The sequence below is a fragment of the Aspergillus glaucus genome (genome assembly GCF_001890805.1).
Source record: "Aspergillus glaucus CBS 516.65 unplaced genomic scaffold ASPGLscaffold_1, whole genome shotgun sequence".
Classification (NCBI taxonomy): domain Eukaryota; kingdom Fungi; phylum Ascomycota; class Eurotiomycetes; order Eurotiales; family Aspergillaceae; genus Aspergillus; species Aspergillus glaucus.
In genome coordinates, this window is record NW_019170453.1 from 1121644 (window position 1) to 1142768 (window position 21125).

At 51.6% G+C, this 21125-nt stretch overlaps 11 protein-coding genes across 11 annotated transcripts; 7 read left to right on the forward strand and 4 right to left on the reverse strand.

Annotated features, from left to right (window-relative positions):
* The first annotated feature begins 381 nt into the window (after positions 1 to 381).
* Positions 382 to 997, forward strand: ASPGLDRAFT_41376 (uncharacterized protein). The gene is made up of 2 exons (XM_022545395.1): positions 382 to 408; positions 467 to 997. Exon 2 carries the CDS (start codon positions 487 to 489, stop codon positions 829 to 831), a length of 345 nt encoding a protein of 114 aa, XP_022406067.1. The 5' UTR covers positions 382 to 408; positions 467 to 486; the 3' UTR covers positions 832 to 997.
* Positions 998 to 1190: 193 nt separating this feature from the next.
* ASPGLDRAFT_41377 (uncharacterized protein) lies at positions 1191 to 1843 on the forward strand. The gene has a single exon (XM_022545396.1). It carries the CDS (start codon positions 1354 to 1356, stop codon positions 1687 to 1689), a length of 336 nt encoding a protein of 111 aa, XP_022406068.1. The 5' UTR covers positions 1191 to 1353; the 3' UTR covers positions 1690 to 1843.
* Positions 1844 to 1863: 20 nt separating this feature from the next.
* On the forward strand, positions 1864 to 2437 carry ASPGLDRAFT_236282 (uncharacterized protein). The gene is made up of 2 exons (XM_022543306.1): positions 1864 to 2014; positions 2071 to 2437. Exon 2 carries the CDS (start codon positions 2094 to 2096, stop codon positions 2403 to 2405), a length of 312 nt encoding a protein of 103 aa, XP_022406069.1. The 5' UTR covers positions 1864 to 2014; positions 2071 to 2093; the 3' UTR covers positions 2406 to 2437.
* Positions 2277 to 3534, reverse strand: ASPGLDRAFT_139839 (uncharacterized protein). Its single transcript, XM_022541688.1, has 2 exons — positions 3360 to 3534; positions 2277 to 3311 (listed from the first exon to the last, which is right to left on the reverse strand). The coding sequence occupies exons 1-2, from the start codon at positions 3475 to 3477 to the stop codon at positions 2599 to 2601; spliced, it is 831 nt and encodes a 276-aa protein (XP_022406070.1). The 5' UTR covers positions 3478 to 3534; the 3' UTR covers positions 2277 to 2598.
* Positions 3535 to 3784: 250 nt separating this feature from the next.
* ASPGLDRAFT_41382 (putative fructosamine-3-kinase) lies at positions 3785 to 5124 on the reverse strand. The gene has a single exon (XM_022545398.1). The coding sequence runs from the start codon at positions 4834 to 4836 to the stop codon at positions 3841 to 3843; it is 996 nt and encodes a 331-aa protein (XP_022406071.1). The 5' UTR covers positions 4837 to 5124; the 3' UTR covers positions 3785 to 3840.
* A 116-nt stretch (positions 5125 to 5240) lies between these two features.
* ASPGLDRAFT_31105 (armadillo repeat protein) lies at positions 5241 to 8390 on the reverse strand (the record flags this gene model as incomplete). The annotated part of the gene is made up of 3 exons (XM_022544010.1): positions 5241 to 6260; positions 6315 to 8011; positions 8084 to 8390. The coding sequence occupies 3 exons, from the start codon at positions 8388 to 8390 to the stop codon at positions 5241 to 5243; spliced, it is 3024 nt and encodes a 1007-aa protein (XP_022406072.1).
* Positions 8391 to 10033: 1643 nt separating this feature from the next.
* phoB (regulatory cyclin phoB) lies at positions 10034 to 11383 on the forward strand (the record flags this gene model as incomplete). Its single annotated transcript, XM_022548596.1, has 1 exon — positions 10034 to 11383. One exon carries the CDS (start codon positions 10034 to 10036, stop codon positions 11381 to 11383), a length of 1350 nt encoding a protein of 449 aa, XP_022406073.1.
* Positions 11384 to 11814: 431 nt separating this feature from the next.
* ASPGLDRAFT_41385 (putative tRNA-specific adenosine-34 deaminase subunit Tad3) lies at positions 11815 to 13700 on the forward strand. Its single transcript, XM_022545399.1, has 3 exons — positions 11815 to 12042; positions 12103 to 12154; positions 12209 to 13700. The coding sequence occupies exons 1-3, from the start codon at positions 11946 to 11948 to the stop codon at positions 13536 to 13538; spliced, it is 1479 nt and encodes a 492-aa protein (XP_022406074.1). The 5' UTR covers positions 11815 to 11945; the 3' UTR covers positions 13539 to 13700.
* On the forward strand, positions 13673 to 15141 carry ASPGLDRAFT_236731 (NmrA/HSCARG family protein). The gene is made up of 4 exons (XM_022543312.1): positions 13673 to 14053; positions 14117 to 14318; positions 14398 to 14490; positions 14548 to 15141. Exons 1-4 carry the CDS (start codon positions 13709 to 13711, stop codon positions 14895 to 14897), a joined length of 990 nt encoding a protein of 329 aa, XP_022406075.1. The 5' UTR covers positions 13673 to 13708; the 3' UTR covers positions 14898 to 15141.
* A 42-nt stretch (positions 15142 to 15183) lies between these two features.
* Positions 15184 to 19821, reverse strand: ASPGLDRAFT_31109 (uncharacterized protein; the record flags this gene model as incomplete). The annotated part of the gene is made up of 2 exons (XM_022544011.1): positions 15184 to 15342; positions 15400 to 19821. 2 exons carry the CDS (start codon positions 19819 to 19821, stop codon positions 15184 to 15186), a joined length of 4581 nt encoding a protein of 1526 aa, XP_022406076.1.
* A 390-nt stretch (positions 19822 to 20211) lies between these two features.
* Positions 20212 to 21019, forward strand: ASPGLDRAFT_41390 (uncharacterized protein). Its single transcript, XM_022545400.1, has 3 exons — positions 20212 to 20295; positions 20350 to 20395; positions 20451 to 21019. Exons 2-3 carry the CDS (start codon positions 20379 to 20381, stop codon positions 20971 to 20973), a joined length of 540 nt encoding a protein of 179 aa, XP_022406077.1. The 5' UTR covers positions 20212 to 20295; positions 20350 to 20378; the 3' UTR covers positions 20974 to 21019.
* Positions 21020 to 21125: the final 106 nt, after the last annotated feature.

The following is a 21125-nucleotide window of genomic DNA, read 5'->3' on the forward strand; positions in this document are numbered from 1 at the left end:
ACGACCTCGTCTGGGAGGATATGATCCAACAGGCGTTGAAGAGGAGAGCGACTAAAACGACCGATACTACATGGTGGGTACATAGTTCTCCATATTGTCAACCCCACTCCGAGGATTCAGAACAACAGTTACAGAGTCGTGTACTCATGTTGAACGATTGAAAGATCGGCACAAGACAGCCCACCGTGCTTGGGGAGCAAATAAGCAATAAGCTTCAGGGAGATTTCTCTTCCCACGAGACCTAAGTCTGGGATGAGAAACAAGTATCGTATTCGTACACTAGAGAAGGAATGATCACATGACCAGTGACAAGACTCATTTCACCATCTCGCTTTCGCTGAAGCAGTGATTGCCAGCCATCCCCTCTTTTCATCTCAGAGATTCGGCCCCCCACTCGATATTATCTCCGTAAGTATTACTCCTACACAAACTCCTCTTGCATACAGACGCTGAATCCCACTTGCAGTACGTCTCGTCCGCGTTACAATGACAGTCTATTACAGCTACCACCAACCCTTCGGATTTTTAGTTTGGCAGCTAATCACATTCCTCTTCGGCCTCACTGCAATGATAGCACGGTACCAGTATGACTATCGTGGACATGTCCTCTGGTTTCTGTTCTTGACGACTTCCAACCTCACTATACTTTTGGACCCGACTCTCTGCGCTCTCCGGACCAACATGAAGCTCCCTGACGGCTCTGAAGTGAGAGTAAAAAAGCCTCTCATTACCTTTAGAATTTGCGAGAAGCAAACTACGGTCTTTCCGGGCGCCCTTGGCGAGGGTCTCCCTGAAGAATGGCAGTATGGCAAGGCGTACCTGAGAATTTAAAGAGTCTGTTCCTTTTTTTTCTTCCCGTTTCTCGAAAATATCGGGGATTGGAATTTATCTGTATCTATAAATTCTGTTTTACTTGCTTGGAAGAATATACAACAGAAAAGACGATTGATGAGAAACGACCGATATGAATACTTCAACTGCGTACCCCGGTCCAGCACTCTTTTGAATCTAACAGAATTGACTTCTAAATCAGATGTTCTTCTCAACTGTATAGATGAAAGATACACTTGGTACACCTATAGTGAAGACTGTGGCTGGGCGGTGTAGTGTTATTCCAGATCAGGACGTCTTCACTCATCTTACCTCCCTCAACCTTCCAACCATCTCAAGTACTTTCACTAAGCTCTTTCGAATTTCATCCCCTATCGCATCTTCGATAAAACTGTACGACAATTGACGATCTGACGATCACCTTCTATAAGTATCCCTCCTGCGCACCCAAAACCCTCATCTCTCTTGTACTGAGCCTTGTACTCACTACTCTCTGTCCAAAACAGCCTCCGTCACGTCACCATGTACTACAGCTACGAATCACCCATCCAAGCCCAAGCCTGGCGGTCGTATCTCCTCTTTGTCGGCATCACTGCTATAATCAGCACTTATCAATACGACCACGGCTCGCTTCTCTGGCGCATTTACTACACCATCGACGCCGCTTCGTTTCTTCTGGATCCGACTTCTTGCGCATTTAAAGTGAAAAAAAAGCTGGAAGATGGCAGTAAGGTCACTGTGAAGAAGCCTATTCTTGCGTTTAAGGGATATGAGAAGACGACTGAGATGTTCCCGGGTGCTGCTGGCAGCCGTCTCCCTGGCAAGTGGAGCTTTGAGAAGGCCTACATTCGATTCTGAGATCGATGGGATACTGCGGATGTGTTGGTGGTTTTGGGGGAGTTGTTATATCCAGGAGGAGGGGCTTTAAGTGACTTGATGCTCATGACTATAATTTTATAACGGATGATACCCTGTATTGTATATGATTAATGACCACAACTGACCAGAGGGATCATGTATTTCTGAAACTACACATCCATAGAGTTCCCGTGTAGCCCTCGGTCAATTTACTCTGCGTTGAGTTGCGGCTGAAGGGGCAGTGTAAACAAGGAAGTAAGATCTTAGCGATCTGCCATCCCCAACTTTCCCCCACTGATCAACAACAACACCCCATATCACTTCCGTAAGACTGCTCCTACACACCCAATCTCTCTTACAGAAACTAAAACACACTTGCAGTGCACGTCTCCGCGTCTGCTACGATGACCGTCTACTACAGCTACCACATGCCCATCTGGTTGGGAATTCTGGAATTATTGTTCCTCATAATCGGCTTGATCGCGACCATTAAAAGTTATTATTACAAAACTTATAACCAGAATCTATTCAGCTTCGTCACCTTGATGTTGTTTCTTACCCTTATCCTGGATCCGACTCGTTTCGCCCTGCGAACTACGAAGAAACTACCGGACGGCTCCGAAGTGAGGGTTAAAAAGCCAATAATTGCTTTTAGACGCTACGAGGAGACGAGTGATAGTTTTCTTGGTGACGATGGTGACACGCTTCCTGAGTAGTGACGGTTTGAACGGGCGTATTTGAGGATTTAGCATGGCTGTTCTTCATGCACAGGAATGCCATTATGGACGTGTGACGCCTTGCTGCTTTTCGAATTGAATAAATTGGAATCCAAGACAAATACTATGTTTATCAATGACGAATGTTGACTGTTGAAATGGAATAAAAACAATCTCTCCTGTACTCGTCCACTCATGGAACCCCCCGTCCAGCCCTAGTAGCCTTCGCCAACTCACTCTCCGCCGTATTATCCGCATACCGCTTATAAATCGGGATATAAAACTCCTTCTCACTTGTCGTCTGCTGAATACTAGGCCTCGCCTCAAGCGCCGCCAACCACTTCTTCCACCGACTCCAAACACCCTCATCCTCACCTCCATGTCCTTCAGCAGGGATACCCAGTCCCCCGTCCTTGAACTCGTCAAAGATCCACAGCCGAACTGCCCAGGGTGCTAGGACTAGGTCGGGGATGCTGACGTCTTTTCCTAGGAAGAATGGGCCGTCGGGATGGGCCTCTTTTGTCCATTCTTTGAGGTGGTTTAGGAATTCGCTGCGCAGGGTGTCGATACTGCTTGTTTTCTGATCCTCTTGAAACTGGAGGAAGCGGTGGAATGCTGGGATAATTCGTGAAGTCACGTAGTCCACCCAAATGCGCACGCGAGCCCTCTCGTATGGATCCTCGGGGAGAAGATGCGGTTTGTGGTCTGGATACGCTTCTTCAAGGTACTCGAGGATAACCGTGGACTCGTAAAGTGGCTTTGAGGTCCCGTTGTGAGGAACAGAGAGAGTTGGTACAAGGCCTCGTGGGTTCAATGAGATGAGGGATTGCGGTTTGTGGTATGGGTTGACTTCGATGTATTGGTAGGGGATTTGCTTTTCCTCGAGAGCGAGCCAGACGCGTTGAACTGTCTTATTAGTCTGCTTTCAAGAAGCCAGTGATTGGAGATACGTACCAAATGGACAGAACCATCCTGCATACAACTTCAATGGCTGCTCCGCGCTGTGCTTCTCAACTAGGGCTTTTGCTGCTCCTGAGGCTTCAGGGTGGAGATTGGCGTCTGGTGGAGGCATTGCGATTGTTTTGATTCTGGTTAGACTTGGATATTGATGGTAGTTGGGTTTCGGCGTACTCTGTATAAAGAGATAAGAGAGGAGCTGCGGGGTGATATAGTTGCAGCTTCAAGACGCTTACTCAGATGGTGTCATTATAAATCAATGTTGCATTCGCCAATTCAGTGCTTTATCGCTAATTGAACATTGAAGGTATTGGTTTATAGGGGGTGCAAGATAACTGATTGATAATTCATTGAATGGTATATAACTGACGTCGTCTATCAACATTATGAACAAGTTACTCTCCATACTTCTTAATCAGCCTCTGCATAATCGAAGTAGCTCCTGATCTATATCCGGCACCGAAAATAGCATGGTGGTTCAGATGGTGATACCTATCTGGTTAGCATCTCCAATGGCCTCAAGGACGGGGGAAACATACAGCTCATACAACCGCACCCGATCATCATACTCCTCAACCGGCTCCGTCTTAGGCACGATTTTATGATACGCATTGAAGAACGTCGACCCAAAGCCCCCGAACATATTCATAATGCCCAGCTCGAACTCACTGTGCCCGTACACAGCAGACGGATCGTAGACAACCTCACCACCCTCTTCATCGTCCTTGCGACCACTTCCCACAATGCTACCACTGGCTGCATTCCCACTCCAAAGATCGCCGTGAATCACCACGGGCGTGATACCCTCGCCGTTTCCATCCTTATATCCCAAATGGCCATCGCCTAGTAATCTAGGAACAACCGTCTTCGCCGTCCGCTCAACAAGATCCCTCAATCCAGCATCCCGCCCATTCCTCTTCTCAGATTCCTCCAGAATATTCATCAACCGTTCATTAGCATAAAAGTCCGCCCACGAATCACAAAACCGATTCGGCTGCTTCGTATCCCCACAAAACGTCGGAACCGGGAACCCAAACCTCCTCTTCCCACTCTCCGGATCAACAGGCGCAGGCGTCGAATGTAACTTCCCCAACCTCTGCGCAAGAGACGCACCCGTTCGTCTTCCCCCACCACCAAGATCTAGAAACTCCGTCGCAAGGAAGAAATTCTTCCCCTTCCCCTCTTCCAACGGTCCCCAGGCGAGAGCTCGTGGACAGAAACCCGGGATGGAGGTTGCGATTGCGTTGAGGGACTCGTATTCCCCGCGGAACATTTCCTCGGCGGCTTTGCCGTCGGAGGAGGTTTTGACGAAGTAGCGGCGTTCTTCTTCGCTGCTTCCGTCGGGGGAGGGGACTGTGGCGCGTATGGCGCCTGTGCTGGTGAAGCCGGAGCCTAGGCCTGAGGTAGAGAGGCTGGCTTTGGAGGGGTCGGGGAGGGAGAGGGCGCGGAGGAGTGTGGTTGGGACTGATGCCATTTTTTCGAATTGATGTAGAATGACAGGTGTGTTTCAATTGACTACGGCGAAATAGTAAGTGGGATTGAGAAGAAAGAGAAAAGAAGTATCGTTCTGAAGTCGAAACCGTCAATTCTTCGATCCGTTTCCGATGACGTCGCTTCTCCACCGCTTATCGATAAGGATCAGATAACAAGATTAGAGATTGACGGCTTGAGATAGATTTCGAATAGATGACAGTATCTAGTCTTATATGATGCTTTATACAGCAAGCAGCCAATGTCCAACGCCTGCGCAAATCTCAGGCTCCCTCAAGGTCATGTTCCGTTATCCTGCACGTCCCGAGGAAGCCCATCCATAAACATAAACACCGCTATGCATTAATGGTCCCTTATTATCGTATACCTCACCAGTAATGGAGTAGACTACCCAGATCCTGTTCGCACGGCCCTATCGCTATCTGAAGACCGGAGCAGATGCTCGGCCGTCTTGGTCCGTTCGCGCACATCCAGATCCGGATCTTCGAACAAGCTGCTAAGTCGATCCAGAACGCCAAGAGTTCGTAGTCTGAATGCTCGTCCGCTAGACGCATCCCGGTCGGCGTTGTCATCTGGATATGTCAGGTTAATGATCACCCAAACGCAGTTCGCCCGAACGTCGCGGTGGTTGTGGTTGAAATAGCTCATCATGTTGGGCAACAGGTCGTGATGCTTCATCAAAAGGTCACGATGCCGAGGAAGACTCGCAGCGAGGTGGATCAAGACATATGTAACAGACACCACAATCTCGGTCGGAACGTGGAGTGCTGTTCTATCCGAAGATGGCTGCTGTCGAGGAGGAAGCGGTATCGACCGGGGCCGCAGTTTGTCTGCCAGTGCATCCAGGATCACATCTTCGCCAATATGTTTGAACAGATAATCAATGACCTCTGAGGACTCGTGCCCACATATCAGGTTGCGGATCAAGTCAAGTGTCTGCTCCTGCACCGCAATATCGTCCTGCCGGGCTTGCGTTGTCTGATCCAGGTCACCATTCAGGGCCAATTTGCGCCGTCGGCCCGCATCCGGAAGGAATGAACCCAGACTCATTTTGGACTGCGGGACTGGATCCGACATATTCATATCTTCATCGTCATCCTGAGAGTCATCAACAGGGTTCAGCAAGTCGACTTGTTCTCCAGCCGAGTTGGCTCGCCCCATGCCTACCGGAGTAACGCTCTCCATGTCTGCATTTAGCCCTCGCTTGGGCACTGCCCTTGTCGGGTCCTGCGTAATAATTTGCTTAATCCAGTCAGGGGTTAAAGCGTCGACTATTTTAATTTTGATATCATTAGTAGCATTGTAGGACACATGTTTCAGTGCCCAAAGGGACTCGATTCGAAGTTTCGTGTTCGACGAATGTGCGTGCTCGCAGAGAAGAGGGAGGGTTTCGGCAGAAATGATAGCCTAGAAACGTTATCATCTCAAAACTTTGGTCAAGTTTCAGGATATAAAAATTACCTCCTTCATTGGGCTAAAGTCCAACACCAGATTACAGATCACCGACGTCGCGGCAATCCTCACCTCAATATCCGGGTGTCTGATGAGGACAAATAACGGGGATGCAACACCGGCATCTATCAGGCTGGTTCTCAGAGCGCTAACGGACCGGGTAAGCATTCGAACGGCACCACAGGCGGCCAATAATGTTGGTGTCGGATTGCCATCTGCTGCACTATTCTTCGGATTGGACACTTCCGTAAGTGGTTCACTCGAGGACGGCTTGAGAGAATCGATAATATAGGGCACCACTCCATTCTCACAGACCGCCTTGCGGTATTCATCCTTAAAAGGAATGAGGGCTGCTAGAGCTTTGAGGATATTCTCCCGGTACCGCATCACATGGCAGTGCATCGGAGGAAGCCCCGGAGGACCGAGTTGACACTCCGGGGTTTGTGATCCTTCAAATCTCTGCTCACTTTCTTCTTCTTCCGCATGCCACATCGGCCGCGCGGTCTCCTGCGACGGATTGTAAGACTCCTTTAGAAGTTGAGAAAGCCGCTTAATCACCCCACCTTCCACCGCATGTCGTTGCAACTCCTGATCGTCCATCACCAACAAGGCCAGCACTGCTGGCGCTTCTTCCCGGAGACGCTTGGTTATGGGGATCAAGCCTTCATACCCGCTGTCTTCCCCTCCCCAAACATCAGACTCTTTGTCAAGCAACCGAATTAGGATGGGAATCAACAGGAAACCAAGCATGGAAACCCTGTGCTTCTTGGCGAGACCCAGGCGGAACAGTACAGTAACCAGGCGAGCTGCCATCAGTCGTACCATGCCACTCTCAGACCGGAGGACATACAGAAGCCAGGGTACGATGGTATTTTCTTCATCTTCAGCGGCCGGTGTTTCAAAGAGAGAGAAAGGTGTGGGAAACGGCTGATTGTGTCGACGACTGCCTTGACCCAAAGGTGGGAAGTTCAATGCGCTTGGTGAATTCTTTAGTTGCGGGATGGGAACGGACGGCAAGAGATGTTCGACCGGACTCGCCCCAGGATGGCGTGGTACGGCAGATCCGGATAGGTAGGTAGAACCCCATGGACCTTTTTTGACATCACTGGGTGCGAAGTCCGGCAGCTGCTTCGGAAAAACCGTCAAGATTCCAGGGGACGAAAGAAAGTGTTCCGCGCGCCATTTCGAGTGTTCGATGATGACTGCAACTGCACGAAGGATGGGTGCTAGTTTGGCGGATGGGGTTGCGGGGGAAGGAAGCGCCCCCAGAGCCCCAGGTGCCCCGACATGCTGCTCTGCACCGGGCAAAACGAAGCCTTGGGCGACAACAAAGGAGGCAACCTTGGCAGACAGGGCATCCAGCACCCCGCAGTCAGCCAAAAGAGCCTTGTGTGTTTCCTCCGTGCACAGTTTGCCAATGAGCGATGCTGTAAGTTCAATCGACGCCTGAGCCTGGTGAGTACCATAATCCTGTCCAAGTATACGGGCCAGACATTCCACATATTCTTTTTGGAAAAGCAATTCGGCTAGACGAGTGTCCCTTGAGCGACCATGTTGGCTTTGGAGTGGCAGTCGATCGGCGACATTATTGAGAGCGCGGAGTATGGGCAAGCAGAAGAAGGAAGGGAAATCGAGAGACGACAGGATGGAAAGAAGATTCGAGAGGACACCGCTGGCTAGAATTGGGGAGAGGAAAGCCGGACCGCCTGTAAAGATAGAGATTCATTAGTTCCGCTTGCACGTTGTCAAGTTAATATTCACTCCGCTGGAGGACTTACCTTGTGCTAAGCTACCAAGAATGATAATCGCCTGTAAGCACGCTTCGTCCTGTTCCGACTTTGGCTTAAAAGAGCTTTGATTGCTAGCTCCATTGAGCTCCGAAGTTGCGGTATTCTTGCCGGTAGGCTGGCGCAACGCAAGCACTTGAGCCAAAATCGGAATTATCCCCCACCTGACCAAGGTCTCCTTCCGTTGATCATGGCCAATTGTCTCATTCTTAAGATTTCGAAGGATTGATACTTGGGACGACACGGACTCTGCGTTTTGGAGTTGGTGAATGATAGAAGGCATCGAGTTGCGGGTCATGGTCCGCCGTCAAAGAACCACCTCCAGCGAAGTCTGGCCAGGGTCACTGGGAGGAGGGAGATTGGCGAGATACGAAGCGAATCAGAAGAGGTCGAAAACGAGTATCGGAGAATATTGTTTCTCAAACCGGAGGCTCAGATGGAGTACAAAGTTCGGAACAAAGACGGGAGGGAGAGGGGTTCCGCTATGATATGAGGTGTATGGATGAGCTGGCGGACGCCGTGAGCGAGGATAGGTATACGGGATAGAGGACGGAGGATGATGATTAGCTGCTGAAGTTGTTAGATAGGATATTATAAAAATGGTAACGGGCAACAGCTGAATAGAACAGTCGATATCGCATTCCCCAGACTCGACTCGATCCCCGGCGTAATGATGATACGCCGGCTGCGGCATGTGACCTCACGTGAGGGCACATGATAAAGCAATCACCTGACATCAGGGGGCATTGCTCAGCACGAGCTTACTAACACCTCGGCGCGAGTCCCGGAAAAACACTCAGTACGAGTCTTAAATTCTGAGTTTTTCCGTAAATTTAAGACTCGTACTGAGAATATGCCAAGCCTATAATTAACAAATGATATTCCTGAATTTCTGAATCCTCTCCACACAGATTTATATAATTTGCTGGTTACAATTCAGCTTAGTCTAAACTTAAAAGGGAGTAGCACGCGGTATATCTTGTAAAAATACAAGAAATAATGAAATATTTCTTTGACGCGTCGCGTCTTATACTAATCTTCAGTGAATCTCTTTCAAATCCCTGTCAAATCTGTATACATCAATAAGGTAATGCAATACATACATTAAAGTACAATTTAACCAAAAATGGACTAGCGTTACTTGCTAAAGCTCAGTACGAGTCTTAAACACCTGGTCACGGGAATATCTCGGTACGAGTCTTGCTTAGTAAAGAAATGCCAAGACTCGTGCTGAGATGTTAGTAAGCTCGTGCTGACCATGTACCCGCTGACATCACATGACAAATGGTCACATGACTCAGCCCTGTGGGGATGATATTATGTACTCAAGCCGCCGTATGCGGTACAGTATGGTAACGTAGGCTAACATGCCGGTTCCGAACGGTTTCTGCCAACAGCATCACTCGAATGGCAGCCAAGAGCCAAGAACTACAGCCGTTGCAGGACGCTTGCTGCTGGTTCCTCACATATCGAACGGTCGAGGCTGCTCATTATGCTGTGCGTTTTGACTGGTCTGCCTTATGAACTGGAGCGTTCAGGGTGTCGTTACCGTCACAAACCATCGTCCATGTACCGAGCATGACAATACACTCCACCGTGTGTCTTTTGGACATTATAATTGGCTAAATATTTCATAGTATCTTTCCAACACGGTATGGTTTTGTAATTTCCCTTTTTGGGTGTTCTTTTTGTTGAAATTTTCAGGGACACTTTTCTTCTCCTCTTCTCTCCCTTAATACTAGCATCATCCTGATACACACAACAGCCTCCTCACGATCGCATCAAACGAAACAACACCTCTACATCTACAGTTCTCTAGAGCTGCAGATCCACGATGCTTGTGTGCACGGCATCCTCCGTCGCAGCAGCAGCAGCAGCACAAGGTTTTGCAGCCGTGGCACCTCGTCTACTCGTCCGCCCACGTGCTCTCACGACGCCGACATGTTAGCCTCTTCGCCCTCGCCCTCCGCCGCCCTGCGCCCGGCCTCGTCTTCCTCTCCGGCCGTCGCTCATTCCTCCCATTCGCATTCGCATTCCCAGTCTCATTCCCTTTCTTTCCCTGCTCCTTCCTCGTCGCAACAACAGCAGCAGGCTGTTCCGTCCACTCCGCCGGCCGCTGCTCATCTGGGCCATTATGATCCTGTCCGATCGTCTGTACACCCCAATAATCAACAGTTCAGCAGTCCCCGTTCTTCCCGAGTGGCTATCGAGGAACTCCGGTCAGCTTTGACCAAGCATACCGTAGATTCTCCACCTCACGGGGGGCCCTCAGGGGATCTCCCTCGCGGCCGCATGTCCGCTGGGCTGACCTCCCTTGGGGGCGGATCCCATCCCACTGGATCCCACTCCGGTGCATCGAACAGCAACAATTCCAATCACAATCTGAACCACAACATCGACAGCAGCAGCAACAGTAACAACGCCCACAGTGGCAGCGGCGCCGGCGCTGGCGGAAACCCCTTATCGCACCCATCCGGTCTCACCTCAAATACAACTACTAATACCGGCAATACTACTACTACTGCTGCTGCTGCTGCCTCCTCCAACGTCAACCCTCCGTCCTCCACGAGTTCCGGCGCGCCTCCGGTCTCTGTTCCTTCTGCTCCCGTTCCAACATCCGTGCCTCCTTCAATGCCAGCCCGTACGAACTCGGGGTCCAACAAGCGGAACAGTCGGGATGATCATATGACCGATGCTGCACTGGCGGGACCAGGATGCTCCGACCTCGAAGTGTCCCAGTCGAAGCGGCTTCGGCCGTCGAAGCCTGCTGCCAAGGTCCTGCCTCGGGACTACGAACAGGCGGACCCAAAGGATATTGTCATATTGATATCGAGCATGCTGATGGAATTAATTCGTTTCAACGACAAAATTCCATTGCATCAAGGGAGGCTGACCCGATTCCACTCGCGGTCGCCGCCACGGATCTCGGTTCTCGACTACCTTCAACGACTTACGACCCATGCCACGCTTTCACCACCTATCCTCCTGAGTATGGTCTACTACATTGACCGGCTTTGTGCTCTCTATCCCGCATTTACCGTATCCAGTCTGACAATCCATCGCTTTCTCATTGCCAGTGCCACCGTGGCCAGCAAGGGATTGAGTGACAGTTTCTGGACAAACAAAACATATGCACGAGTCGGAGGAATCAGTTTGACGGAGCTGGCTCTCCTCGAGTTGGAGTTTCTCTTCCGGGTAGAATGGAGGATTGTTCCTCAACCCGAAGTCCTCGTGGACTACTATCAGAGTCTGGTCGAACGCTGCGATGAATACGAGATCCAGCGCAATTGAATTGACACGCTTTTCTTTTCATTTTTGGAGTCAGGATGGATGACTGGGCTTGTTTCAGTACATACACTTGTTACATTTTTTGTTTCTTCCGGAGTATAATCCGATCAAGGTCGGAGATGGATTGCCATTCTACGTTGTCATTTCTACAGTCTATTTATTTATCTTCTATGCTTGTACAGTTGAAGTTATTTGCTTCTGCGCCTGAGTTGTTCCATCCTGGATTCTCCACCTGTATCTAATACCCTGGTAACCATGATGCAACTGTTCTGTTTTTTTTTATATCTCTTCCCAATTAGGCTTGTCGTAGGGCTTAGGGCGCGGGGCACGGGGCTGGTCTGGGCACCTGCTGATCCATGGGAATAGCTTCGTTTTGGCTTCTCCCCAGATTCTCCTCTGCTTCATCCGTCAACTCTATTTCGTCTGCAATCCGCTTGGCTTCCATCATGGAGTGCTAGCTTGCGCCCGCATCCGTTCCAGTCCGTGTGATGGACTTGTCGCTACCGTTATCGTGATTTCCAGCGTGACTTTATCCCCGCAATCGCAGTTTTCTAACCCAGGCGCAATGGATGCACAAGCGGTTATTGACGGTGTCGAGCCTCTTGTTGGGCAGGTTTTGCCGGTAAAAACTGTCCAGGAAACGCAGGCGCCGGAAGAGTTTGGTATGCGGTTCCATTGAAGTAGAAGAAAAAATTTCGTCGACTGACAATCGCGACGTCCAGCCGATGCTTATGCTGCGGAAGTCAACGTGAAATGTGCTTCAAAGGTCATCAAGTAAGTAGACTAAGGTAAGACTAGGTTTAATTGAGTGATTGACTATTTGACTAGAGCCCTCGACTCAAAATTCAACCGTGATACCTCGTTAAACCACCTCCGCCGATTCGCAAAACGCAACCAGCTACCGGAAGCCCTGCAATCCACCATCTCCCAGAATCAGAATGACAACGGACACTCCGTGCATACTATCTTCGTCCTGATTTCCCCTCCGATACCCGATCTAGACACTCTACAAACTCTCCTTGCCCCATTCGCACCCGGGCCACCAGCGCCCGAGGAAATCCATACCACAGAATCATGTTCATCGGACAATGCGAAAATCCCGTTCTACCCCGTCCGCATTCCGCTCCAACCACCCTTGAACGCTCGTCAAGCGGAAAAATGGACCAAGGCCATGTGGCCGGTAATCTTCAACCCGGCTGCCCCGCGCGCGAATGTTGCCCCGCCGCCGCAGATTCTGAATCGCGCGCTGGAGTCGATCAAGCCTAGGGCGGGATATTATATGGCGCTGGCGCAGAAGTTGGCCGATGAGGCAGAGCAATCAGGGCTGGGAAGGAGGGTTGGTGCTGTGATTGTTGACCCGGCTGTTGAAGAGACGATAGAGGAGGCAGAGTGGGATGAGGCGGTTGTGGCTGTTGCGGGGGATGCGCGGTACAGCCGTCTTGAGAAGTCAGAGTTGCACCTTGGACAGGGGCCTAATCCTGTGTCTCAGACATACAATGCAGACTTGGAGGGAGGTCCGGAACTGCATGCGCTGATGCGTGCAGTGGACGTTGTCGCCCGCAGACGACGAGAAGACAACACCGCATCCGCATCAGACAATGGATACCTCAGTCCCCTGGAATCGCATTTCTTCTACCAATCCGACGCACCACCCGTCACAGACACCACATACATCTCCCCCATCCCCGAGAAACTCCAAAAAATCGACACGGCCACCGCCCACTGCACCAAATCCGCCGAACCCGCCGTATCAACATCTCGAATCCGTTCCCGCACACTGGGCGGTTACCTCTGCACAGACTTAGACGTGTATCTATCCTGCGAACCATGTCTCTGCTGCTCAATGGGCGTGCTACTGTCGCGCTTCCGCTCGGTGATTTTCCCGCGCAGGGGACGGATGATTTCTGGCGGTATCGCTTCAGAGCCAGTCGTTTCACCTGTCTGCGACAATAACGATAACGATGACGAGGAGAATGATACAGAACCGGTCGAGAATACAAGGGACAAGTCGAGGGATCCCCGAAATAATAGGAAATACTACGGGTTGCATTGGCGCAAGGAGTTGAACTGGCGGGCTTTGGGATTCGAGTTTGTAGAGGATGGATGCTCGTCTGACATGGGGATTGAGGGGGAGGACGGTGTTGCATTTCATGCGTAGACTTGACTTCTTGTGCAATTATTGCATACGAGTATGTACTTCTTTACCCGTGTGGGGACTCCGCATCCGAGTCCTCCAACCGATTTGAAATCATACATCATAGCACGTATAAAACAACCTCCCACCTTACCACTACTCTGTATACAAACAAACAAACAACAAACAACAAAATGCCCAAAACAATCGCCATTCTCAACGCAACAGGAAACCAAGGAAGCGGCCTCATCCGTGCCCTCCTCGCCCCCAATTTCCAAAACAACGACTACAAAGTCCGCGCCCTCACCCGCAACACTACCTCCCCCGCCGCCGAAGAACTACAATCAACCTACGGTCCTTCACGATTGGAATTGGTAAAAGCAGACATCTACGATGCAGACTCACTCCGAAAAGCATTCAAAGATGTAGACGGCGTCTTCGCAGCAACGAATAACCGTCTCCCGGGGAAGAAGATCGAAACTGAAGATGAGACGAGGCATGAGTTGGTTGCTGGGTGGAATATTATTGATGCTGCTCGCGTACCCCTCCCCTACTTTCTATTCCCCTGTATGCATATATGCTAACAGTAATGGTAATGACAGGACTGCGACGTATCCCACATGGTCCTAAGCTCCCTCCCCAACCTCAACAAAGCAAGCAACGGCCGGTTCAGCAAGGTGTTCCACTTCGATCACAAGAATACGATTGAGGAGTATGCGAAGAAGGAATTGAGAGCTGTTACGGTTCTGTGGCCGGGGTTTTATTATTCGAATGTTGCGTGGCCGCAGTATTGTCGGAAGTTGGGTATGTCCTTACCTGCAGGAAGAGAACATGGGATGGACGGGTAGATCGGATGAGAGCTAATTGGAATACGTGAGGGTAGATAATGGGACCATTCGCTTCTGTGCTCCTGCTTCGGGTGATGTACGAGCTGATTGGGTCGATGCGGCGCATGATATTGGGGTGTATGCAGCTGGTACTTTCCCCTCCTCCCATGACCACTCAGTCTAAAAACGCATACTAAAAAGCGCAGCAATTTTCACCAAAGGCCCCACAACAACAGGCAACAAAACCTACCCCGTGGTCTCCCCCAAAATCCGCTTCTCCGACTTCGCGCGCATTTTTGAGTCTAAGACCGGCAAAAAAGCAATGTTCGATCCCATTTCGTTGGATGAGTGGGGGAGTACCGTGGCTGCGGCTGCGGGGAAAGGGTATGAGGAGGATATTCGACAGATGATGGAGTGGGTTGGTGTTGCGCCGGGGGAGAAAGTTTGCTATGGGACGATGGAGAGCGGGGAGGATAGGTCGTGGGAGGAGTTGGGGGTTAGGGCGAGTACCTTTGAGGAGTGGTTGGAGAGGAGTGGGTGGAGGGGGCCTGGATAGGTTTTGAGTTTTACTTTGACGGTGTAGAGTGCAATGAGGTAAAATATGAATGCATAGGTATCTACAATGTCAATCCAATCACCCAAGACTACCACTGCGCCAGGCCTGTGGCCAGGATAGATACAAAGCGTAGCTGTCGCCACGAATCCAATACCATGCTCCAACCAATCACCTATGTTCATTCCTTCGCTTTTCGAGTCATGTCCTCAAGTCGTATCAAATTGATGTGCGCAGATCATTGCAGATCATCAACATAAGTCTAGCATGCAATCATATCGTCCTCCATTCAGAACACACGCAGCTCTCGGGCACGGCGCGAAAGCGGCGCGATACGGCGAATGACGGGGTCGTGCGGGTTGGTCTGGGCAACGTTCATGTACAAGCTTTCCAACCGCTGAGTGAGAATGTCCATAATCTTGGGAGCGACTTCGCGAATGTCGGGATCCTATACGTTATCAGTTAGCGATATCCTTATCAAAGTCATGAGTCACTGTGCACTTACCCTCAAGTCAACAGTGTGAAGAACAACGTCCAACCATGACAGACGTTCCATCACGTTGGTCTCCAGCGACGAAGTCACAGCAACACCAACAGACAGAGCCACGATTGGCGAGAGACCAGTCAAGTACGAGGGGTTGAGGCGCACAAACAGGTTGTCGAACAGATCGGCCTGCTGGCTAGATTGGAGCCACTTGACGGAGCCCTCCTCGAATCGTCCCTGGCTCATCAACTGAGCAACCTCAGCCAATTCCATCTCCTCCGCAGAACGAGCCTCGACAGGGACAGCGGGGGCGACGGGAGTAGGAACAGTAGGAATGTTGGTCAAAGACGGACGCGCGCTGTGACGACCAGAAGATTCTCCGTTAGGACGGGTGTTCAAAACGTGGTTGAGTCGAAGAACCTCGTTCTGGAAACCAGTCTGTGTCGCAGCCATCGCAGCGACCGTGTCGGACAAGCCGCGAACAAGAGCCGTCAACTGATCGATCTTGGCGGAGTCGTTGTGGCGCTGGATCTCGTACTGCTTCATCTGCGCCTGCACCTGCTTCTCCATGTCGGTTCCAATCTTCTCCGCAGTGCGCAGAGTAAGATTCTTGACGGCGGGACTGATCGTGTTGTTCAGGGCCTTGGACACCTCATGTTCAACTTGAGATCCCAGCTTCTGTGTCACAGAATCCGACAGGACTTTCATCACATCGGGCTGCTGCACAGCACGGCTGACCGCTTCAGGCAGGGCCTGGCGCACCTCACGAGGAACCACGCCTCCCAGCTGCTGGGCCACGATCTCGTTCAACTGCTTGCCAACGGCAGCAGAAGTGACATCAGTGAGGGCAGGGACCACCTCAGTCTGAATGCTGTTGGAAACGATACGAGCCAAGTTCTTCTCCACGTTGTCAGAGAGAGTGCTGGAAACCAGACGCAAGACTTGATCCTGCTTGGCAGCAGACGCGGCATCCCACTTCTTTCGCTCCTCGTCGAAACGAGAGTAAAGTCCTTCGATCTCGCGACCGAGGCTCTGGTTGAACACGCTGGACACGCCGCTCTGCAACATTTCCATATTTTTGTTCCAGAAATCGGTAGAGCCGCTAACACCAGAAGCTCCAAGAGAAGGTAGAGTGGTTGCGGAGTAAGATGGCGGAGGTTCTTGTCTGGACGGAACAGTACGCGTTTCGGTGGGCGCACCTTCAGTGAATGAAACTGTGGTGGCGTCCTTCACTCTCGCTGCACCTTCACCGGTGGCCGCAGTTGTCGCAGCGGCCTTCTTCTTCTTCTTCTTTTCTGGCTTTTCGGCGCCGTTGGTTGTCGCAGTGGCCGCTGGCTCAACTGGCTCCTCTGGTGTCTTCTTCTTCAATACTGGCTTTGTTGGCGACTGGACGCGCAATGGTCCCTCAGCAGCAGCCTCGGGAGTCTTTTTAGCGACCTCCTTTGGCGTCACCTTCGTAGGCGTAGATGCGGCATCGCCATTAACAGAAGGCTCATCCGTAACAGAGTTGGGGAAGGTCTCCAGAGGGTGAGTCTCAATAAAGCCCTCCACAAGTGCATTGACAGGGTGCACGATCTTGTTGTCAGGGCCCCATCCCAGGTCCTCCTTCTTAATGTTCAAGCATGTCACACCGCGTGAATGCATAACGTAGAGCTCAAAGAGGCCGCTATCATCGGAAACATTCTTGTTCATGGGAAGAAGATCAAGGCTGCGTAGCTGGCCCTTGGACGCAAATGAAATCTCGCGGATTCCACTCATGCATGCGGTCGAGTCGGGCTTAGGCAGGCTGCTGTCCCTCTCACTCGCCCGCTTGATGTAAGACGCCTGCGACATGGGCTGCAACGCGTATCGCGGCGCAGACAGATGAATGAAGTAAATCGAATTGCGAGTAGGGTGTCCAACGACAATGATTCCAGAACTGGGGTGGTACGCGACGCTGCAGATGGCGTCCGACTCGTTCTCGTGCGGGAATTTCAGCTCCTGTACAGCCCGGCCAACCCCAATATCCCAGAGCTGCAAGGTGTGGTTCTGCTTCAACCCGACCAGAGCGTAACGAAGCGCGATGGACTTGACGTAGGGGCGCAGCTTGTCAACGAATAAGACGGAAGTCGGCCATGATTTCTCGGTGGGAGAGCCGGTAACGAAAGTGCTCAACGGAACACGAACTTCAGCAGGGGTAGGACCGCTGGTGAAGAAATCTGGGTTATTGATCACGTCCCGGATGTCCCAGAAGCGGAGTCGGCCGGTCTTGTCGAGGGAAGCGATAACAGTGTCATCATCACTGAACATGAAGTCCTTTCCAGCCTTCCCGGTCGAAATCTTCAGGGCGCGTTCCTTGAAGAACTTCTCGGTGTTGACAGTGCGCTGGGAACCCGTAACACCGTAGGTAGGGTCCATCGCAGCATGGGGCGAAATCACGTAAATGTTCTTGCCTCGGCCGATCGCGAAAAAACCGGGGTGACGAGAGCTTCGTTTGGCCCGCGTTTTCAGCTGGCCGCCAGAAGTGTTCTCGTCCGAGGCGGGGAACGGCGGGAAGACAAGACTCTCGCTCTCTAACGCATCCAACTCGAACAGGTCCTTCTCAGGCCTAGAGATCAACGCCCAGTAGACGGTTCCACTGACGCCAATGCCCAGAATCGCCTGCTCTTCTGAGGTACCACTAACGCTCTGGGAAGCAGACAGGGCGGCATTGAACACGCGATCGCGGGTGGAGCGGAACACCTGCTTGTCACTGCCGTCATCCTGGCGGATGATTCTCATTCCACCATTCTTTGCCAAGGCGTAAACGATGTAGTCAGAAGAAGCCGAAGTCAACGAGCGATCGAGCTGGTCGAACTCCTTCTTCAACCGAGCAATGTCCATGATACCGTCATCGCGAAGGGGTGCAAGCTTCCCGGTGTAGGCCTTTACGACAATCGAAATGAAGGGTTTGAGCGGGAAATTGTGGACTTGGACCACACGCTCTTCTTCCTTTGTGACACCGTCCTCAGCGCTGGACTCCCAATTATCCGGAAGCGTGTCGCTAACCTCCTTATTCTGCGTCGTTTCCTTCGCAGCTGGCGTAGTGGTAGTCCCGGTTGTAGTAGCAGTAGTAGTAACGATCTCCTCCTTGACGGGTTCCTTGGCTGTTCCATAGATCGCCTCCTGCTGTGCCTCGGCGGCGGTTTCTCGAAGGTTGGTCGCGATGGAAGAGAGCACCTCCTGGGTGCTTTCTTGTTGGGCAACGGTAACCGGAGGCGCTGAGGTTCTCTCCTCAACGGGCTTGGAACCATCGATTTCGCGACCAATTTCATCCACCATCTTGCCAACCACCTGGGAAATCGCATCCTTCTGTTCCTCCGCAAGAATGGGGGACTTGGTACGTTCATCAGACTGGGGCGTTTCCACCGGCTTGGGAATGTCCATGGGAGGCTCCACCTTCGCAGCAAAGCTCGGCTTCTGGTTCTTCAAGAATTCTACGGCCGGGCTGGCGCTGCGTGACTTGGGATGCGGGGTCCGGTTACGCGGAGACGCCGCCGCCAATTGCTCAAAGGGGTTCACATAGGTGAACAGAGAGTCCTTGGGCGTAGCAACCTTGGGTGTCTGCTGAGAGAAAGGAGCAGTGTCCGGTTTCCCAGACAAAATCTCTTCCACCGGGCGGGCACCGCTCATGAGTAGCTGCTCAGGGTTGGGCGACTTCGCAGGCGAGATGGAAGCCGGAGACTGAGACGCCGACCTCGCCGGTCCTTCATTCACGTCCGGCTTGGAACGGTTGAGCAAACGAAGCAGCATTTCCTTCTCGGGGTTTGGGGCAGTGGATGAGGAACTCTCCACTGCACCTCCACTCGATCCAGGCTGCTGCATGACAGGATGCGCCGCAGCCGGAGCAGCAACACCAGCAGGGCCCTGTCTGCCACCACCAAAAAGCGAAGCAACCAAGTCCGACGCAGAGATTTCCCTCGCGTGGGAAGGCTTGGCACCTCCATCGCCGAAACCAGTTTCCTGGCCGTGGGGCGACAACATCGCAGGCGATGGCGACTGAGTTTGCTGGGCAGAAGCAGCCGCAGGAGCAGCAGGCACACCCGAATTAGACTTGAGCAGGCTCAACAGATTAACCGCACGATCGGGATGCTGAGGCTGCGGGTGTTCCTGGGGAGTAGGCACATTGGAACTGAGAATGTCCGAGCCCCGATGCGGCGGCGTGTTACTCTCAAAAGGCGATGGACTGTGGATAGACGTGACAGACGGGTGACGGTAGCCACCAGGCGCTTGCTGACGCATATGATAAGGCAAAGCCTGTCCATCGTAAGGCTGCTGCTGCTGTTGCTGCTGTTGCTGCTGAGGATGGAATGGGTATTGCGGAGGGTAGGACGCGGTGGGAGCATCCTGACCGGCCGAACTGTTTGACGACGGACGCGGCCTGATACTCGCCAGGAGAGCCTGGAGATCATTTGGGGTGGACATTTCTGTCGCTGCGCCCTGTTTTTCTCTTGTGAAAGAGTATTGGGCGACCTCGTAGTGAAATCCAAACTGGTAGCAAACACACACTCGCGCGCTCTCTTTCGAGAGCTAAAGATGAGGAGGAAAAGTGGCAGTAAAAAAAGCCAAAGGAAGTCGCAGAACGGACGAAGAAAGAAAGAGAAAAGAGGCAAAGGAACGGACTATATTACAGTGGACTAGAAGGTGAAGGGAAGAAGAAGAGAAGTGGAAGTGGAAGAAGAATTATGGCTGAAGTCACCGAGAGAAGAGAACGTGGCGCTAAGCCCGATAGGGTGTGGCTGGTGAATGTGGCTTGACCGAGTAACTGTTTTACAGCGAGTCCTGTGTGATCACAAGAAGAGAGAGTATTATGTACGGAGTATTTAAGGGGAGAGCATCAATTATCAGCAGTCACTGACACCTGCAAAGCTCCAGGAGCTTCCCTACTAAATATATACAGTACAGTCCTCAGCCACCACCGCCACTGCACATTTCTGACGCCATTTCCTCCAGAGCCTCCCATACTCTCTTCAACAACCACCATGTTCTGTCTCAGGAGGTAAGCACCAATCAACCACTCTTAATATAGTTGGTTAGGTACTAATAATCAACAGCTGGCTCCCCCTCCTCTTCATCCCAACCAACGCATCCCCCCTCTTCCTCATCTCCTACGTCGCCCTCACCTACGTCCTCCACCGACCATGCATTTACTGCACCGCGCTTCTGATAATCCTCTTCGCTTCGTCCTGCAACTGGTCTGATCACTGTTTCTTCGATCTCCGCCGTGACTGGTTCTCGCCGCCGTTTGTTTCTTCTGCGAATACTGTGCAAAACACCACAAATGCTGCCACGAGTGCTGGGAATATTTCGTCTCTCTCGCCGGATCAGATGGTTTCGCCTCTCGAGGAAGGAGGATTAGCGGGGTATGTGTTTGAGGCGGTGAATTCGACAACAAAGGCGTTGGCGGGTGCAGCGGTTGAGGGGGTGCAGCGGAGGTTTGCGCTTAATGAGACTGCTTCGACTACTGGTGCTGCTGACGGGCAAGAATGGACTGGGGTTGGACTTGAATGGTTGCGCAGTTTGCTGGGGCGACGGGAATGGACGATTCCGTGCGTGGATGTCAAGGTTCGGTTATAGATTTTAATGGGCTTATATGCGTCTTGAGTCAGGATAGCTAGTTGGATGTTTGATTAGCGTTGGAATTGGCGTCATTCACTGTACATTTTTGCTTTTCCTCAAAATAGATGCACATGCTGATTGTCAGCTATCTACATTACTTCTCTGCAAGA

What these genes read in the sequence shown, in the direction of transcription:
- ASPGLDRAFT_41376 (XM_022545395.1), top strand. Translation starts at nt 487, where the DNA reads ATGACAGTCTATTACAGCTACCACCAACCCTTCGGATTTTTAGTTTGG.
- ASPGLDRAFT_41377 (XM_022545396.1), top strand. Translation starts at nt 1,354, where the DNA reads ATGTACTACAGCTACGAATCACCCATCCAAGCCCAAGCCTGGCGGTCG.
- ASPGLDRAFT_236282 (XM_022543306.1), top strand. Translation starts at nt 2,094, where the DNA reads ATGACCGTCTACTACAGCTACCACATGCCCATCTGGTTGGGAATTCTG.
- ASPGLDRAFT_139839 (XM_022541688.1), bottom strand. Translation starts at nt 3,477, where the DNA reads ATGCCTCCACCAGACGCCAATCTCCACCCTGAAGCCTCAGGAGCAGCA. An exon ending in AGGATGGTTCTGTCCATTTG is followed by an intron (nt 3,312 to 3,359) that starts GTACGTATCTCC and finishes CTAATAAGACAG; the next exon opens with TTCAACGCGTCTGGCTCGCT.
- ASPGLDRAFT_41382 (XM_022545398.1), bottom strand. Translation starts at nt 4,836, where the DNA reads ATGGCATCAGTCCCAACCACACTCCTCCGCGCCCTCTCCCTCCCCGAC.
- ASPGLDRAFT_41385 (XM_022545399.1), top strand. Translation starts at nt 11,946, where the DNA reads ATGGATGCACAAGCGGTTATTGACGGTGTCGAGCCTCTTGTTGGGCAG. An exon ending in GCAGGCGCCGGAAGAGTTTG is followed by an intron (nt 12,043 to 12,102) that starts GTATGCGGTTCC and finishes CGCGACGTCCAG; the next exon opens with CCGATGCTTATGCTGCGGAA. An exon ending in TGTGCTTCAAAGGTCATCAA is followed by an intron (nt 12,155 to 12,208) that starts GTAAGTAGACTA and finishes CTATTTGACTAG; the next exon opens with AGCCCTCGACTCAAAATTCA.
- ASPGLDRAFT_236731 (XM_022543312.1), top strand. Translation starts at nt 13,709, where the DNA reads ATGCCCAAAACAATCGCCATTCTCAACGCAACAGGAAACCAAGGAAGC. An exon ending in GCAGTATTGTCGGAAGTTGG is followed by an intron (nt 14,319 to 14,397) that starts GTATGTCCTTAC and finishes ACGTGAGGGTAG; the next exon opens with ATAATGGGACCATTCGCTTC. An exon ending in TATTGGGGTGTATGCAGCTG is followed by an intron (nt 14,491 to 14,547) that starts GTACTTTCCCCT and finishes TAAAAAGCGCAG; the next exon opens with CAATTTTCACCAAAGGCCCC.